This window comes from Ursus arctos, unplaced genomic scaffold (genome assembly GCF_023065955.2).
Source record: "Ursus arctos isolate Adak ecotype North America unplaced genomic scaffold, UrsArc2.0 scaffold_24, whole genome shotgun sequence".
Classification (NCBI taxonomy): domain Eukaryota; kingdom Metazoa; phylum Chordata; class Mammalia; order Carnivora; family Ursidae; genus Ursus; species Ursus arctos.
This window is the reverse complement of record NW_026622919.1, coordinates 20,239,262-20,259,251: the sequence shown is the minus strand read 5'-3', so window position 1 is coordinate 20,259,251 and position 19,990 is coordinate 20,239,262. Positions and strand designations below refer to the sequence as shown.

Sequence of the window (19,990 nt, the reverse complement as noted above, 5' to 3'; positions counted from 1 at the left end):
CCTGTAAAAGGCTCAGAACAAGAGGTCCTTAATCTGCAAGGGTAGAAACATAAGGCTGATAACAGACCTGTCCACAGAGACCTGGCAGTCCAGAAAGGACTGGCATGTTATATTCAAGATGCTGATGAGAAAAATATGCAGCCAAGAATACTTTATCCAGCAAGGCTGTCATTCAGAATAGAAGGAGAGATAAAGAGCTTCCAGGACAAACAGGAACTAAAAGAATTTGTGATCACTAACCAACCCTGCAAGAAATATTAAAGGGAATCCTTTAAGCAAAGAGAGAGCCCAAAAGTAACAAAGACTAGAAAGGAACAGAGACAATATACAGAAATAGTGACTTTACAGGTAATACAATGGCACTAAATTTATATCTTTCAATAATTCTCTGAATGTAAATGGGCTAAATGCTCCAATCAAAAGACACAGGATGGGAGGAGTTAAGATGGCGGAGGAGTAGGGGACCCCTTTTTCAGCCGGTCCCCTGAGTCGAGCTGGATAGGTACCAGACCAGCCTAAACAACTACGGAATCAGCCTGAGACGCAGGAAGATACATCTGGATCTCTACAAATGAACATCTCCAGCGCTGAGTATTGAGGTATGAAGCGGGGAGCCATGAAACCGCGCACAGATATTGGAAGATAAATGGAAGGGGGAGGGAGCCGCCGCATTCGGGCGCCGGGAAGCGGCAGCCACCTGCACGGGGGAGCGGGTGGACTCACAGACGGCACCCGTGAGAGAGCGGACTGAGACTGGTGAGCCGGGAGCGCGCACCACCAGGCATCTCGCTGAACACCGGAATCCCGGTGTGCTCACGGGATCCAGACTGAGACCGGGAGCTCCCGGAGCGCGTGCGGGCAGCTGGCGGCTGGCGGGCCACCTGCACGGGGGAGCGGGCGGACTCGCGGTCGGCACCCACGAAACAGCAGACTGAGACCCTGAACCAGGTGCGCACGCCACCAGGCTTCTCACGGAACTCCGGAATCCCGGTGTGCTCACCGGGCATAGACTGAGACCCGGAGATCCGGGAGCACACGGGGGTGGCTGGCGGCTGGCGGCGTTAGAAACACAAAGGACAGAGACGCGCCGGCCCTGGAAGTGAGGGCAGGGACGGCCAGGTGTGGGGCGCACATCCCGGGATGCTGCAGGGTTGAGCAGCACCAACAGTAACGGAGTTAAAGTGGCCAGAACATCAGTGGAGAATGGGCCGCAATCCCTCTGTTCTGTGACAATCCAGCCTCTGCTGCTCTGACTCTCAGAAGAGGCACAGCAGACCACCAGGGATAGCCGCCAGAGAACAAAAGCCTGGAAATACTGGCTCACAGCGTGCCCATCCCCATCCCCCCTCGCAGGGGACACAGAGACTCTACCCAAACAGGATTGCCTGAGTATCCACGCGGCAGGCCCCTCCCCCAGAACACAGAAGGCAGGCTGAAAAATCAAGAAGCCCACAACCCAGGGCGCCTGGGTGGCATAGTCATTGAGCGCCTGTCTTCGGCTTAGGGCGTGATCCCAGTGTTCCGGAAAGGAGTCCCTCATCAGGCTCCTCCGCTGGGAGCCTGCTTCTTCCTCTCCCACTCCCCTGCTTCTGTTCCCGTTCTTGCTGACTGTCTGTCTCTCTCTCTCTCTCAGATAAATAAATAAATAAAATCTTTAAAGAAGAAGCCCACATCCCTAAGACCCCTATAAAACAAGGGGCACGGCCTGGGACCCAGTCAATAATTTGGGCTCTGGACAACCCCGCAACCTCTCCTCATCAGAATGACAAGAAGGAGAAGCCCCCCCCCCCCCAGCAAAGAAAAGACAGTGAGTCTGTGGCCTCTGCCACAGAAATAATGGATATGGATGTAACCAAATTATCAGAAATGGAATTCAGAGTAACGATGGTCAAAATGATGAGTAGAATTGAAAAAAGTATTAACGAAAAGGTTACTGAGAATATAGAATCCCTAAGGACAGAAATGAGAGTGAATCTGACAGAAATTAAAAATTCTATGAGCCAAATGCAGGCAAAACTAGAGGCTCTGACAGCCAGGGTCACAGAAGCAGAGGAACGGGTTAGTGAATTGGAGGATGGGTTAATAGAGGAAAAAACGAAAATAGAAGATGGTCTTAAAAAAATCCAAGCCCACGAATGTAGGTTACGGGAGATTACTGACTCAATGAAATGTTCCAATGTCAGAATCATCGGCATCCCCGAGAGGGTGGAGAAAAACAGAGGTCTAGAAGAGATATTTGAACAAATTGTAGCTGAAAACTTCCCTAATCTAGCGAGGGAAACAAACATTCATGTCCAAGAGGCAGAGAGGACCCCTCCCAAGCTCAACCACAACAAACCTACGCCGCGTCACGTCATAGTGCATTTTGCAAATATTAGATCCAAGGATACAGTATTGAAAGCGGCCAGGGCAAAGAAATTTCTCACGTACCAAGGCAAAGGCATCAGAATTACGTCAGACCTGTCTACACAGACCTGGAATGAGAGAAAGAGTTGGGGGAGCATTTTTAAAGCCCTTTCAGAGAAAAACATGCAGCCAAGGATCCTTTATCCAGCAAGGCTCTCATTCAGAATTGATGGAGAAATAAAGACCTTCCAGAATCGCCAGTCATTAACCAATTTCGTAACCACGAAACCAGCCCTACAGGAGATATTAAGGGGGGGTTCTATAAAGGTAAAAAGGCCCCAAGAGTGATACACAAAAGAAAGTCACAACCAATACAAACAAAGACTGTACTGGCAACATGGCATCATTAAAATCATATCTCTCAGTTCTTAGTGCCAATGTGAATGGTTTGAATGCTCCCATAATCCACCACAGGGTTGCAGATTGGATAAAAAGAAATGACCCATCCATTTGCTGTCTACAAGAGACTCATTTCGAACCCAAAGATGCCTTCAGACTGAGAGTAAGGGGATGGAGTACCATCTTTCACGCAAATGGACCTCAAAAGAAAGCTGGGGTAGCAATTCTCATATCACATAAATTGGATTTTAAACTAGAGACTATAGTTAGAGACGCAGAAGGGCACTATATTATTCTTAAAGGAAGTATTCAACAAGTGGATATGACAATTATAAATATATATGCCCCAACAGGGGAGCAGCTAGATACACAAGCCAACTCTTAACCAGAATAAAGAGACATATAGATAAAAATACATTAATAGTAGGGGACCTCAACACTCCACTATCAGAAATAGACAGAACACCCTGGCAAAAACTAAGCAAAGAATCAAAGGCTTTGAATGCCATACTTGACGAGTTGGACCTCATAGATATATATAGAACACTACACCCCAGAACCAAAGAATACTCATTCTATTCTAATGCCCATGGAACATTCTCAAGAATAGACCATGTTCTGGGACACAAAACAGGTCTCAGCCGATACCAAAAGATTGAAATTATCCCCTGCATATTCTCAGACCACAACGCTCTGAAATTGGAACTCAACCACAAGGAAAAATTTGGAAGAAACTCAAACACTTGGAGACTAAGAACCATCCTGCTCAGGAATGACTCGATAAACCAGGTAATCAAAAATCAAATTAAACAATTTGTGGAGACCAATGAGAATGAAAATACAACAGTCCAAAACCTATGGGATACTGCAAAGGCAGTCCTAAGGGGGAAATACATAGCCATCCAAGCCTCACTCAAAAGAATAGAAAAATCTAAAATGCAGTTTTTATATTCTCACCTCAAGAAGCTGGAACAGCAACAGAGGGACAGGCCTAATCCACGCATGAGGAAGCAATTGACCAAAATTAAAGCAGAAATCAATCAATCAGAAACCAGAAGTACAGTAGAGCAGATCAACAGGACTAGAAGCTGGTTCTTTGAGAGAATCAATAAAATTGACAGACCACTGGCAAGACTTATCCAAAAGAAAAGAGAAAGGACCCAGATTATTAAAATTATGAATGAAAAAGGAGAGGTCATGACGAACACCATTGAAATTGGAAGGATTATTAGAAATTTTTATCAACAGCTATATGCCAATAAACTAAGCAATCTGGAAGAGATGGAATCCTTCCTGGAAACCTATAAACTACCAAGATTGAAACAGGAAGAAATTGATTTCTTAAACAGGCCAATTAATGATGAAGAAATTGAGTCAGTGATAAACAACCTTCCAAAAAACAAAACTCCAGGCCCGGATGGTTTTCCTGGGGAATTCTACCAAACATTCAAAGAAGAAATAATACCTATTCTCCTAAAGCTATTTCAAAAAATAGAAACAGAAGGAAAGCTACCAAACTCATTCTATGAGGCCAATATTACCTTGATCCCTAACCAGGCAAAGACCCCCTCAAAAAGGAGAATTACAGACCCATTTCCCTAATGAATATGGACGCCAAAATCCACAACAAGATACTTGCTAATAGAATCCAACAGTTCATTAAAAGGATTATCCATCACGATCAAGTGGGATTCATACCTGGGATGCAAGCGTGGTTCAATATTCGCAAATCAATCAGCGTGATACATCATATCAACAAGAAAAGACTCAGGAACCATATGATCCTCTCAATTGATGCCGAAAAAGCATTTGACAAAATACAGCATCCTTTCCTGATTAAAACCCTTCAGAGTGTAGGAATAGAAGGTACATTTCTCAATCTCATAAAAGCCATCTATGAAAAGCCTACTGCAAATATTATTCTCAATGGGGAAAAGCTGGAAGCCTTTCCCTTAAGATCAGGAACTCAACAAGGATGCCCACTCTCGCCACTATTATTCAACATAGTACTAGAAGTCCTTGCAACAGCGATCAGATGACAAAAAGGGATCAAAGGTATTCAAATCGGCAAAGAAGAAGTCAAAATGTCTCTCTTCGCAGATGACATGATACTCTATATGGAAAACCCAAAAGAAGCCACTCCCAAACTATTAGAAGTTATAGAGCAATTCAGTAACGTGGCAGGATACAAAATCAATGCTCAGAAATCAGTTGCATTTCTAGTTGGTACAGCCACTCTGGAAAACAGTGTGGAGGTCCCTTAAAAAGTTAAAAATTGAGCTACCCTATGATCCAGCCATTGCACTACTGGGTATTTACCCCAAAGATACAGACGTAGTAAAGAGAAGGGCCATATGCACCCCAATGTTCATAGCAGCAATGTCCACAATAGCTAAATCGTGGAAGGAGCCGAGATGCCCTTCAACAGATGACTGGATTAAGAAGTTGTGGTCCATATATACAATGGAATATTACTCAGCTATCAGAAAAAACGAGTTCTCAACATTTGCTGCAACATGGACAGCACTGGAGGAGATAATGCTAAGTGAAATAAGTCAAGCAGAGAAAGACAACTATCATATGATTTCTCTCATCTATGGAACATAGGAACTAGGATGATTGGTAGGGGAAGAAAGGGATAAAGAAAGGGGGGTAATCAGAAGGGGGAATGAAACATGAGAGACTATGGACTATGAGAAACAAACTGAAGGCCTCAGAGGGGAGGGGGGTGGGGGAATGGGATAGACTGGTGATGGGTAGTAAGGAGGGCACGTATTGCATGGTGCACTGGGTGTTATACGCAACTAATGAATCATCGAGCCTTACATCGGAAACCGGGGATGTACTGTATGGTGACTAACATAATATAATAAAAAACCATTAAAAAAAAAAGACACAGGATATCAGTTGGGATTAAAAAAAAAAAAACAACATAAAATGCTGTCTAAAAGAGACTCACTTTAGACCCAAAGCCACCTCCAGATTGAAAGTGAGGGGGTGGAGAACAATTTATCCTGCTAATGGACATCAAAAGAAAGCTGGAGTAGCAATCCTTATATCAGACAAGTAAGATTTTAAACCAAAGACTTTAATAAGAAATGAAGAAGGACTTTATATCATAATAAAAGGGTCTATCCAATAAGATCTAACAATTGTAAATATTTATGTCCCCAACTTGAGAGCAGCCAATTATATAAACCAGTTAATAACAAAATTAAATAAACACATTGATAATAATACAATAATAGTAGGGACTATAATACCCCACTCACAGTAATGGACAGATCATCTAAGCAGAAGATCAACAAGGAAAAAAGAACTTTGAATTACACACTGGACCAGACGGACTTCACAGATATATTCAGAGTGTTTTATCCTAAAGCAATAAAATACGCATTTTTCCCGAGTGCACATGGAACATTCTCCAGAATCCTGGGTCACAAAATGCTCATGGATTGGAAGAACAAATATTGTTAAAATGTCTGTGCTACCCAGAGCAATCTACACATTCAATACAGTCCTTCTCAAAATACCATCAACATTTTTCAGAGCTGGAATAAATGATCCTAAAATTTGTATGGAACCAAAAAAGACCCTGAATAGCCAAAGGAATGTTGAAAAAGAAAACAAAAGCTGGAAGCATCACAATTCTGACTTCAAGCTGTATTACAAAGCTATGATCACGAAGACGGCATGGTACTGGAACAAAAACAGACACATAGATCAATGGAACAGAATAGAGAGTCCAGATATGGACCCTCAACTCTGTGGTCAACTAATCTTCAACAAAGCAGGAAAAAACATCCAATGGAAAAAAGTCTCTTCAATAAATGGTGCTGGGGAAATTGGACAGTTATGTACAGAAGAATGAAACTCGACCATTCTCTTATACCATACACAAAGATAAACTCTAAATGGATGAAAGACCTCAACGTGAGACAGGAATCCATCAAAATCCTGGAGGAGAACATAGGCAGTAACTAACCTCTTTGACATCGGCCACAGCAACTTCTTTCAAGACACGTCTCCAAAGACAAGGGCAACAAAAGCAAAAATGAATTTTTGGGACTTTAAGATAAAAAGCTTCTGCACAGCAAAGGAAACAGTCAACAAAACTAAGAGGCAACCCACGGAATGGAAGAAGATATTTGCAAATGACAGTACAGATAAAGGGCTGGTATCCAAGATCTATAAAGAACTTCTCAAACCAACATCCAAAAAAGAAATAATCAAGTCAAAAAATGGGCAGAAGACATGAACAGACAATTTTCCAAAGAGGAGATACAAATAGCTAACAGACAAATGAAAAAGTGTTCAACAACATTAGCCATCAGGGAAATTCAAATCAAAACCACTTTGAGATACCACCTTACACCTGTTAGAATGGCAAAAAATGACAAGGCAAGAAACAACAAATGTTGGAGAAGTGTGGAGAAAGGGGAACCCTCTTACACAGTTGGTGCAAATGCAAGTTTGTACAGCCACTTTGGAAAACAGTGCGGAGGTTCCTCAAGAAATTAAAAATAGAGCTACCCTATGACCAGCAATTGCACTACTGGGTATTTACCCCAAAGATATAGATGTAGTGAAAAAAGAGGCACGTGGACCCCAACGTTGGTTCATAGCAGCAATGTCCATGATAGCCAAATCATGGAAGGAGCCAAGATGCCCTTCAACAGATGAATGGATAAAGAAGATGTGGTCCATTTATACAGTGGAATATTACTCAGCCATCAGAAAGAATGATTACCCAACATTTGCATCAACATGGATGGGACTGGAGAAGATTGCGCTAAGTGAAGTAAGTCAAGCAGAGAAAGACAATTATCATATGGTTTCACTCATTTGTGGAACATAAAGAATAGCAGGGAGATCGGTAGGAGTAGGAAGGGAATAATGAAGGGGGGGTAAACAGAAGGGGAAATGAACTATGAAAGACTATGGACTCTGGGAAACAAACTGAGGGTTTTAGAGGGGAGGGGGGTGGAGGGATGGGCTAGCCTGGTGATGGCTATTAAGGAGGGCACGTATTGCATGGAACACTGGGTGATATAAGCAAACAATGAATCATGGAACACATCAAAAACTAATGATGTACTGTATGGTGACTAACATAATTTAAAAAATCTTTAAAAAATTAACTACTATCATGAAACAGATCGTGTATCAAAATGCAATAAAACATGTTTATTCTTAATTCTTAATAATAAACAATTATTGATAAAAATCTTAATTCTTGATTTTAAAAATGTCATTCTTAAAAGCAATAGTGAAGGAAAAAAGAAAATTGCGTAATTTTACATTGTATATGTAAATTCTTACATTTCCAAACCATACTGCTATATATATATTTTTTAAGATTTTATTTATTTATTTGACAGAGAGAGAGACAGCCAGCGAGAGAGGGAACACAAGCAGGGGGAGTGGGAGAGGAAGAAGCAGGCTCCCAGTGGAAGAGCCTGATGTGGGGCTCGATCCCAGAACTCCGGGATCACGCCCTGAGCCAAAGGCAGACGCTTAATGACTGAGCCATGCAGGCGCCCCCCCATACTGCTATATATTAAATACTTTATAAATACTAGTCATTGTTTATGTTTTTATATAAAGAGTAACTGGAAAGTTACACAAGGTTGTATCTGAGAAGGAAAGAAGGTAAATGTTTCGGAGCTGGAGACATATGCAAAAGGGACTTCAACTTTATCAATAATGGTTACTTCAATTATGTTTTTTAAAGATCCAAAGTAGATATAAGAATACATCCATTCTGAGTGGTGGGTGTCTTTGTAATATTTTTCTCAAAACTTCCCTGTATTTTGCTCCCCCATTTGGGTCATAAGTGTAAATAAAGATTTACTTATAAGCATGTACAGGCTTGGCAGAACATAGTTTATAATAGGAGGTTTGGATGTTTTATGGACAAGTCCTGGCAAACCTAAAGGAGCTAATAAATGCTCTGTTATTTAAACTGTTGCCAAGTATGGAAGAGATATACAGTTTCCTAGTACACCTTTTACACTTGCCATGTTTAAAATGTGCAGTTTGTTTATTTGTTTCTCGCGTATTGAGTTTGAGAAGTTCTTTATAGATCTTGGATACCAGTCTTTTATCTGTAGTGTCATTTGCAAATATCTTCTCCCATTCTGTGGGCTGCCTCTTAGTTTTTTTGACTGTTTCCTTGGCTGTGCAGGAGAACAAGTTCTCAACATTTGCTGCAACATGGATGGCACTGGAGGAGATAATGCTAAGTGAAATAGGTCAAGCAGAGAAAGACAATTATCATATGATTTCTCTCATCTATGGAACATAAGAACTAGGAAGATCGGTAGGGGAAGAAAGGGATAAAGAAAGGGGGGGTAATCAGACGGAGGAATGAAGCATGAGAGACTGTGGACTCTGAGAAACAAACTGAGGGCTTCAGAGGGGAGGGGGTGGGGGAATGGGATAGACTGGTGATGGGTAGTAAGGAGGGCACGTATTGCATGGTGCACTGGGTGTTATACGCAACTAATGAATCATTGAACTTTACATCAAAAACCAGGGATGTACTGTATGGTGACTAACATAATATAATAAAAATAATAATAAAAATAATAAAAAATAAATAATAAATAAAATGTGCAGTTTGCATGTTGGCAGGTAGCCAGTGTAAAACACTTGTCACTACAACAGAGAAATCCACAATTGGAAAGGTAAAAAAAATAAATAACATACATAGAGATGGGTCAAAAACTATTACAAAATGAAATTTGAAACTCCAGCTATGTCAAGAATTCTGGTTAATAAGCAAATTATTTGAAGAGATACAATTCCTTAAATTTACAATGTAAGAAAGTGTTGACAGTTCTGTCCAGGACTGAGGTGAGATGCATCACACCTTCCAGAGCCTCATTCTTCCTCTGGCATGACTGACATCTCGATGGAAGATGTGGAGAGAGAATTTAAATGGGGTATCTATCAACATGTCATTTCTAGAAGACATTCTACCTATGGTCATTCTTTTGCAATATCAAGGTCCCTCTCTTCTTCCTGTTTTTAATTTTCTTTTTGGACTTCAGTTGCAAATAACTGAGTTAATTATATTCCTTATGGCACATTACCATTTTTTGTCCTTGTAAGATCTCTGTCCTATTTTTTTCTTTATGTACTTATATACCAATTAATTTAATTCCTATTCTCCTTGTGCCCCATCATCTTCCTATAGGGAGCTATTTTATTCTCTTTAAAGTATATTCTCCAGCAAACAGCCTTCAGACTTCATCTTCACTGCCAGCTCTCTTTGATGTCTAGCCTGCCGGCCCACACTACAGATTTGGACATACCAGCCTCCAAAATCACATGAGAAAATTCCTTTTATTACATCTCTTTATATATATCCTATTGGTTCTCTCTGGAGAACGAGACCAAGACCGTACCTCATGGAAAGAATCACCTCTTGCTGCCTACCCACTGTCCTAGTGGTGGACACAGATTTCCTTTAAAATCTGTATTATCACAGAAATGTCACAGTGAGCATCCTCAAATGTGTCCCCTTATGGACCCGTGTAAGAATGTTCTGAGTTTCAGACATAATCATTTCACAGACCCAGAGCCTTTGGTTACAGGGGAGGCCAGACCCCCTTGAGAAAGGACTCTGCAAAATTGCTACAAATACACTCTGCAAACCTCCCTCTAATCTTTCCCCAAATGAAAACCAGTCCAACCATTTCCTAAATGTTTAGATTTGATCATTACATAGTAGGAATATTCAGTCAGATGTTGCCTTAGATTAATTATTTTTAAAACTGCCTCTTAGGGGCACCTGGGTGGCACAGTCGTTAAGCGTCTACCTTTGGCTCAGGGCGTGATCCCAGCGTTCTGGAATTGAGCCCCACGTCAGGCTTCTCCGCTAGGAGCCTGCTTCTTCCTCTCCCACTCCCCCTGCTCGTGTTCCCTCTCCCGCTGGCTGTCTCTCTCTCTCTGTGTCAAATAAATAAAAATAAAATCTTTTAAAAAAATAAAACTGCCTCTTAAAATGCCAAAAACATAAGCAAACAAACAACAGCCCCAAATTTCTAATTTTACATTTTATTTAAATTGTCCATGAAGTGAACTGATCGTTAAAACCAGTGTTAAGGGGCGCCTAGGTTGTATGTCCAACTCTTGGTTTCGGCTCAGACTGTGATCTCAGGGTTGTCGGATCAGGCTCTGCACTCAGCGCAGAGTCTGCTTAGGACTCCCTCTCCCTCTGCCTTTGCCCCTGCTAGCTCTCTCTCTCTCTCTCTCTCTTTCTCTCTGGAATAAATAAATAAATCTTTTTTTAAAAAGGGAAAGAAAAACAACGGTGTGAAGTTAATCAATGCTTACCTATTCTCAATGGCCAAAAACCTTAGTTTATTTTAGTCTGTGGCTTCCCTAGACCACTTCTGTCTTGGTTTCCCAAGTCTGTTCACTGTGGGGAAATGGAACCCACTCAACTCAGAAGAGCTTTTGGTGATATAAAGATTGGAAGCCAGGGGATTGTATGTCCTTTCCACCTTCCATCTGGAGCATTTATAATTGCAGACCCCAACCACCCTTGCAGACCAAGGCAGACTTAGAGGGCCCAAGGTCATCGTGTTCAAATGTGACCTGAAGGAAATCTATGTAGGGGTGTGTTGAAAGGAATGAAAACATTCTGAGAGTTTTGTTCATTATGCTTAACCACTCACATTTTTATTAGCAGTTGGCATCAAAGGAGTTTTTTTAAAGACTGGGCAACATCAAAAGAAAGAAAAACTGGAGAGAAAGCTTGGCTGAGGTGAAATGAATTGACAACATGAGGAAATGCAAGCTGTAGTGTGGACCATGATTGCAGAAAGGTTCTCCTTGGTGAAGAAAGATCTCTTAGTGGCTGGACAAATTCCCTCATCAGCACCTGGAATGTGTGGCTGGACTCAGAATGAGTTAGCACACAGATAGCATTTGCGCTCAGCCAGAAGAGGACACCATGGGGTGGCAATGCACTTGCAGATAGTGGCAGGCCTCAGAAGAGGTGTGAAGGGTGCTGCATCAGAGAAGTGTTGCCTTACAGAAGCTGGACTCGTGACTGGGGTTGTCAGGAAGTTGGCGAGCAGGTGCTGGCTTTGCAGAGACTTGGGGCAGTTGGTCAAAAGCCACTGCAGCCACTGCTGGATGATTTGCCTAAACCTGTCACACAGCAAGCTGGTTGGCAGCAAGGGGATTTGCAGCCACCTTGGTTGCAGGAAGTGGATCCATCACAAGTTGGTTGGCCAGAAAGCATGGTGCCACAGGAAACTCGTTTGCAAGTGTTCTTTACAGAACATGGGAGCTGGCAGTTAGCCACTGGCTGGCAGATGAAGGGTATGGAAGGCGCTGGTTGGCAGTGAAGTGGCTGGCAAGGGGAGGACACATAGCATGTAGGATTGCAAGAACTGAACACACAAGTTGATGGCTGGCAGGGAACAGGCATGCAGGGAACCAATTGGCAAGTCTTGAAAATGTAGCAGATGGGTTGGTAATAAGTTGATTTGCAGAGCTGATCTTCACCATTAATGGGTTGACATGAACCTGGTTGGTAGCAAGTTGGCTGGCATGGACTAGCTACACAGATGGTTGGTGGGCAAGAATTTTCAGTACAGGAAGTTACCTTAGAGCAGGATGGCTGGCAGGACCTGGTGTCACAGCAGACCGACTGGCCACAAGCTGGCTGACGTGATCCGGACACAAAGATAGGTTCTTGGCAGGAGCTTTGATGGTCAAGGCTGGCTTCACAGCAATTTGCCTGGCAACTCATAGATTCCGAGCAGGAGGGTTGGCATGAGCTAACCAGACAAGGAGACTGACCAGTGCCAGACTCAGAGCAGGCTGTGCAGGAGCAAATGGGTTGGCAGACAAAACCAATGCAAGAAGTTGCTGGAAGGCAGGTAGGTTGGCAAGAAGCAGGCTCACAGCCACTTGGGGCACTGCTAGATGGCTGACAGTTTTCTTGGCATGTGACCAGTTGCCACGTTCTGCTCCGACAGGAACTAGGCAAACAGATACCATTTCGGAAGCCACCACCATTTGAGCACATGAAAGTGGGCACAGCTGGAATGGCCATGGTGGTTCCGGGACAACAGCTGTCCCCCATGGCGCTGGTGTTAACCTTGCTAGGAAGTTGCAAACTCAGTATACCTGAGTGCGAAAGACATCTAATACATGGGGGCTTTTATAGTCCTTCACTAGGGGTGTTGGTACAACTTAGAGCATCTTTCCTTGTTATTGTTTCTACTCCTTTGCATACAAACATCTGATTAGCAGGCTTCAGGAGCCTGGATAGATATTGCCCCCACTTTCAAAACTTGTCTGTTGAGTTGAGAGTTTTCTTTGCTGAGTTTGGATTCCTTGATGATGTTCCTGCTCTGGGATGAGCTGTCTCTTTTACAGGTTGTTCTCCAGCCTCCCTGAAGCAGGCCTTTCCCTGAACTAACCTTTCATCAGGAGGCCTCAGCCCAGCCAAAGCAGCCTGCTCTTCCTCCAGGAATGCAGTTCTGCACCATTTAGACAATCGGGAAATGAAGCCTTGACCCAGTTGAAAGAGGGTGATGTCCAAGATGGCAAACAGAAAATCAGACAGTGCATCCCAAGGGCACTTCAATGTCTCCACCTCTTTCTAGAACCTTCCCATTTGGTTTTCCTGAAACTCAATTTTATTAGTACCACTAATAATAATAGCAGCAGTAGTAGTAGGAATGGCTTCCATTCCATTTAGAGCATACTTACTATATACCAAGTCCTTGATTTCATTTTTCATTGAATCTTGCAATGACCCTAGGTAGTAGGTGTAATTCTCGCTACTATGTTAGAGGTATAGCAAAACTAACTCAGAGAGTTTAAATCCTGTTCCCAAAATTATGCAAGTAATAAAAGATTGAAATAAGGTGCAAACCTAGTTTGGGCTGACCCCAAAACCTCTGATCTTAATCATCTGTTAGACCTCCTGACTTTGGAATGGAAGGGAAAGACTGTAATATAGTGATTGAAGACTGACGTTTGGTTAGCAGTGCACTGGCTCATGGGAAGGTGACCCAGGGCCCAGGCTGGGGACCATTCATCCACTCCAGTGACTAGATTAAACTGGTATGAGTACTTAACTCTACTTATCCATACACCCAAAGACAATCTTTTAATTTGGAAATTTTAATAACTGCAAAGTATTTTGCCAAGGATTAAATCATATTATGGAGTTCACAACATATAAATTCTATATATATGAAACTACAACAACCAAAAGTGATAGAGGGACATCACTGCAAAGGAATTTTAGTGTTAAATCACCTCTTCCAAGAGGGACTTATGAGGCGTTGGTTGTCCTCATTCTTCCCCTCTTTCTCTGGGCTCATCCTGGCTCTGTATCACCAGCCAACACATCAGCATCCCACACTGGTCCATGCCTGACCTGGTTCACACCAGAGATTGACACCAGAGATTGATAGAGCATGGCCTTGGGATCCCAATGGGGCTAGTGTCATTTTCTGGCTCTGCTACTAACTCATCTGTCAGACGTGTTAGCTCATTACCCAAGTATTCAAAGTACTGAGAGTTTATTAATTAGCCACTTTGCTGTTGCTCAGGTTATTTTTATTTTTATTAGCTGCCTCATAATTTCTGAAAATGCTAGAAATTCTGGAAGGTACTTTTCAAAGTACCAACTAAAGAATATCTTCTCCTTGGCACCCTCCTCCTCACCCTCATTTTAAAAGGAAGAGAAATTTTTCTGATCAAAATGATGCCTGGGAAATCCTCACCCTTGTCATTAAAATACCTTTTCTCTATCATTGCTTTTTGTGATACAGCACCAATCACTCCTTTTGCCATCCAACTCATCGCTAATCATTTTGGCACCTTGCAAACTATAGGGATCACTGCACTCTGTTTTATTCCTGTCTACATCCCAAAGCTCTCACCTTCCGGAAGAAGTATTTTCGGTCTTACCAAATAGGTCAGTCATAATGGGAACATGAATATTTTTGAGAAACCGTGTTAACTTCAACCTGAAGAAGGTGTAAATGTCCTATACTCATACATACCACTTTTATTGTCTTAAAACAATCCATTTTTGTATCCATTTTCCTCTGATTCTGTTCTTGCCTTTCTTCCTCCTAAAGAAACTTCTCAGGTGATTGGTAAGGGTACAAACTTTCAGCTATAAGATGAGTATGGTCTGAGGATCTAATATATAACATAGTCACTCTAGTTAATAACACCATATTGCAAAACTGAAATTTGCTAAGAGAGCTTAAATGTTCTTACACTCCTCCCTCCCAGAAATATGAGGTGATGGATGTGTTAATTAATTAGACGGGAGGAATCTTTTCATGATAACATACGTATATCAGATCATCACAGTGTACACTTCAGATATCTCACGATTTTGTCAATTATACCTCAATAAAGATGAGGAAAAGAAATCTCTCAATAGGGACACCTTTCATTTTGCTGTGGTTCAAGGCACTAAAGACATCTGGTATATCACCAAGGGCTGTTGTGATCACATCAAGAAACATGATGATGCATAAAAAACACAAACTTTGCACAGAACTCTATGTTCTGTATGTTACATGTATTTACATGGTATGGTTTTTTTTTAAGATTTTATTTATTTGACAGAGAGACACAGCAAGAGGGAACACACGCAGAGGGAGCGGGAGAAGCAGGCTTACCACTGAGCAGGGAGCCTGACGCGGGGCTCAACCCCATGACCTGAGCTTGAGGCAGACGCTTAACCACTGAGCCACCCAAGTGCCCCAGCATGGTATGTTGCTCTTGTATGTTTCTTATTCCCTGTGGCTATCCTGAATTCTGTGTTTCGCATTCCCTTGTGAATATATATAAGGTATATATTTGTATGTATGTATGTACATATGTATACATGTGTGTATACTCATACATACATGTATGCATGTATGTATGGGTATTGTTTTTGAGCTTTAAACATATATGTGGTCTTGAGGATTATTTATATCAGCTCTACTCTTGATAGGTTCACCCCTGTTTAGCATATGACCATTGTCCAGTTGTGGGATTTGGGGGGGGGTGCTTTTTTTTAAGATTTTATTTATTTATTTGTCAGAGGTAGAGAGAGCACAAGCAGGGGGAGTGGCAGGCAGTGGGAGAAGCTGGCTCCCCACTGAGCAAGGAGCCCAACGCAGGACTTGATCCCAGGACCCTGGGATCATGACCTGAGCCGAAGGCAGATGCTTAACTGACTGAACCACCCAGGCGTACCTGTCCAGTTGTTTTCACTGCAGCATAGTATTTATTGTGTGAATGTACCACAATTTTCTTTGTTTATGGGCCCTTGGATTGTTTGTCACTCATATCTACCTTATAAAATAGAGGGAAAGAACTCTTACCTCACAGAATTGCTAAGATTAAATGAATCACTGGGACTGTGCTTGGGACAGAGATTTAAAACCCTGGCGAATTCCTCTTGGCTCTGTGAGGATATAAAGATAAATCTCAATGGCCTAATGAGACAGTAACCCTGACGCCAATGTCCTGGTTAAGTTCCACCTTTGAGTTTCTCCCTCTGCCACTGTATAACCCAGTCGTTCTCAAACAGGGGCGATTTTTGCCCTCCATTCCCAGGGATGTTTGCTAATGGCTGGAGACATTGATCATCATACTCGGGGGTTGCTCCCAGCACTTAGTTGGTAAAGGCTAGGGATTCCGCTTAATATCCTGCAATGTGAAGGGTGGTCCCCAAAACAAAGAATTATTCAGCTGAAAATGTCAATAACACTAAATTTGAGAAGCCCTGGTCCACCCCCTCTTGTCCTTAGGATAGCCCAAGCTGCACCTTGAGGACTAGGGATAGCCCTTTATGCTGTGCACTAAGTGACTACTTCGAAGAGACTCTGTCCTTAGGATTGCAAGGGAGTATGTATGGAGTTTACACAGGAGTGTGCCTTGCAGAGACTAGGAGAACCTAAAGTACAAGGCTGTTTGCAGGGGCTGGGCATGTAGAAAGTCCAAGAGCACGTTGGCTGGCAGATGACAGAGGCAGAAGACCCTAGGTGGCAGCAGAGAGGTTGGCAGGAGGTAGAGGGGCAGGAAATGAGCTCACAGCACAAGAAATCCAGGTTATCTTCCTTATTGTAAGTGTGACTTCCCACTTGTTTTTATCCCCCTGTGGACCCCAAAGCCATTGGCTAGCTCTCCAGTCTCCCTATATCCAAGTCCATGCTCCTTCATTTGGTTCTCCACACAAAGGCCATTCTAAAACCCAGTGTTCTTCATGTCACTGCCCTGTAATATGGCCCCTCGATGACTTCATGTCATCCCTGCACCAAAATAAAATGTCTCTATCTAACTTACAAGGCCCGACAAGGGCAGGTCACCGTCTACTTAGCTGACCTCAGAGCTCACCTGCCTCTAAGCACACCTCTGCCCAAGCCTCACTAATGAATGGTGTGCTTACAAGCCTCATTCATTGGTATGTTTCCTCTGCCTGGAAAGCGCTTCCTTTCTGGTTTTGAACTGGTTAATTCTTATTTGTGCTGAAAGACTTAGCTTCAGTATCACATTCCCTAAAAATTCTTCCCTATTTCCCCCCATGCCCTGCTGAGTTCAAGCTGCCTTATACATGCCTCTCTCCCAGTACTTAGCACAGTGCAATGAAGTAACTATCTCTCTGCCTATCTGTCATCCCCACCCCGTCCCTGTAGTGAGCTCCCTGAGAACAAAGACTAAGACATTAGTCTTCTCATTCCTACAGGCTAACACAGTCCCTGGCTAACAGTTGTCTAATAAAGCTTGTTGGGTAGATGAATGGACGAAGCTGCTTTCAAAGACAAACCAAGTTAGCTGATGAGAATATGATATTAACAATGAGAAGAGCATGTCACTTCAACTTAGCCACTTTATTATTGGACAATTAAGTATCTTTTTCTCATGGATGAAGTCCCCAAGGAATGTGAGCACACCCAGTAAGGAAGCACATGCACGAGGACAGAAAAAACTTAATGCTGGGAAAGAGACTCAAGATTATGTGGTGAAGGAGCTCTTCTCAGATTAATGGCGGCAGCAGGCAGGAACCCAGAATGACCCCCATCTAGGTGCCCAGGGCACCTTCATTTGGACCATTAGGAGCCTGACATTTCTGGTGAGTTCTTTGAAGTGTAAGAAGATGGGAGTGATGATGCTGAAAGATTCTAACTAAGTCATTGTGAGCTTTGGGGAAGGTAGTTGAGAATTCCCTCTAGCAGGAGGTTTGCTTTGCAGGAATCAGTGGGCTGAGGCCAGATCAGTGGTCAGCAGGCTTGGTGGCAGTCGGTGGGCTGGCTGCGGCCTCACGGGTGGTTGGGCTGGTGGGTTTGGCCTCACTGATCTGGCAGGGACTGGCATTTGAGACCTCGGCCTTGCAGGATGTTGAGTCAGTGCAATCCGGTTGGCTAGAAGTAGATTTTTTGCAATCCCGTCTACAGGGGTCAACGCAAGGCAGACGGGAGCAGATCGGACGGTAAGAGAGGGAAGTGACACAGGCTGGGCGGCGCAGGATGGAGTAGCATGGGCGGTAGCAGGCAGGGCGGTAAGAGATGGATGTCACATATGGCTGCCTGTAAGTGATGGGTCCAGAGAAGATTGGACGATAGATTGGGCGGTAAGAAACCGAAGGGGTGCAAGGCTGTTTGCAGGAGCTGGGTATATAGAAAGTCCGAGAGCAAGTTGGTTGGCAGATGGCAGATGCAGAAGACCCCGGGCGACAGCAGAGTGGTTGGCAGGAGGTAGATGGGCAGGAAACAGGCTCACGGCAGCTGGACCGGCAGCGCTTGACTACATAGCAGGTAGGTTGACATGGACTAGGCACACAGATACTTGCGGAACAGGGACTGCGCTCAGAGCAGATGGGTTGGCAGATGCTGGAGATGCAACAAGACGGCTCTTGGCAAGTGCTGGAGACACAAGGTGGCTCACAGGGGCTTGGAATACAGCAAACAGGGCGAAGACAGACAGGCTCACAGACCAGAGCCACACAGGAAGCTGGCTGGCAGTTGCTGGACTCTGAGCAAGAAGGCTCACAAGGACTGGGGTCACAGCAGACAGCCTGGCAGCTATTAGCCACAGAGCAGACAGATGGACAGCAGCTAGGTGTGGGGCAGACCGGCTGACCGCAGGTGGGCTCACAGACCACTGGTTGACAGGAAGTAGGCACAGTGCAGACAGCGGAACAGCAGCTGGGCTCACAGATGACTGGCTGGCAGCAGCTGGGTTTGCACGTGATGGACTGGCAGGCAGTGGGTACACAGAGAACTGACTGGCAGGAAGGGGCCTCACAGCACACAGGTCGGCAGCAACTGCTCACTGAGCAAGAAGGCTCACAGATGGTGGCTTCACAGCACACAGGTTGGGCACAGCTGCTCACGGCACAGGAGGGCTCACAGATGGTGGCCTCACAGCACACAGGTTGGGCGCAGGTGCTCACAGCACAGGAGGGCTCACAGATGGTGGCCTCACAGCACACAGGTTGGGCGCAGGTGCTCACAGCACAGGAGGGCTCGCAGATGGTGGCTTCACAGCACACAGGTTGGGCACAGGTGCTCACGGCACAGGAGGGCTCACAGATGGTGGCCTCACAGCACAGAGGTTGGGCACAGCTGCTCACGGCACAGGAGGGCTCACAGATGGTGGCTTCACAGCACAGAGGTTGGGCACAGCTGCTCACGGCACAGGAGGGCTCACAGATGGTGGCTTCACAGCACACAGGTTGGGCACAGCTGCTCACGGCACAGGAGGGCTCACAGCACTGCGGGCCACGGTTAGATGATCCACAGCTCCCTTCGCAAGTCACTAGTTGCCATGTCTGGCTCCGGCAGGAACTGGGCAAGCAGACAGGCCCTCCACAGCTCACCTCAGTGGAGCAGAGAGAGATGCCTGGCACGGACGGGCATTTCCTTGAACAGCAGTTTCCAGACATGGTGGAGGTGCCTCTGCTCCCTTGCGAGTGCTGAGAGGGGTGCTGCCTGACTGGGACAGCTCTCTGAGGCCCTCACTTTTATACCCCCTCACTGACATGTGCAGTTTGGAGCCCCTGCATCTTTTCCTCATTGCTGTTTGAGCCAGTTTTCAGAGGAACATCTTATTATGCCAAGGTTTGTTGATCTGGAAGTTGTTTATCTACCCATAAAGAAGCTGTTTGTTTATTGACTTGCTAAATTTGGAATCCTTGAGCAACAGGTCATCTTGGAATAAGCATCATTGCCTTCAAACTGAATGATCTGTGTTT

General features: G+C 44.1%; 2 protein-coding genes across 2 annotated transcripts; both read right to left on the bottom strand.

Annotated features, from left to right (window-relative positions):
• Positions 1–11,455: 11,455 nt before the first annotated feature.
• KRTAP29-1 (keratin associated like protein 29-1) lies at positions 11,456–12,885 on the bottom strand. The gene has a single exon (XM_026512867.2). It carries the CDS (start codon positions 12,851–12,853, stop codon positions 11,870–11,872), a length of 984 nt encoding a protein of 327 aa, XP_026368652.1. The 5' UTR covers positions 12,854–12,885; the 3' UTR covers positions 11,456–11,869.
• Positions 12,886–17,617: 4,732 nt separating this feature from the next.
• LOC113265456 (keratin-associated protein 16-1) lies at positions 17,618–19,717 on the bottom strand. Its single transcript, XM_048224752.2, has one exon. It carries the CDS (start codon positions 19,679–19,681, stop codon positions 18,011–18,013), a length of 1,671 nt encoding a protein of 556 aa, XP_048080709.1. The 5' UTR covers positions 19,682–19,717; the 3' UTR covers positions 17,618–18,010.
• Positions 19,718–19,990: the final 273 nt, after the last annotated feature.

What these genes read in the sequence shown, in the direction of transcription:
- KRTAP29-1 (XM_026512867.2), bottom strand. Translation starts at nt 12,853, where the DNA reads ATGGGGGACAGCTGTTGTCCCGGAACCACCATGGCCATTCCAGCTGTG.
- LOC113265456 (XM_048224752.2), bottom strand. Translation starts at nt 19,681, where the DNA reads ATGTCTGGAAACTGCTGTTCAAGGAAATGCCCGTCCGTGCCAGGCATC.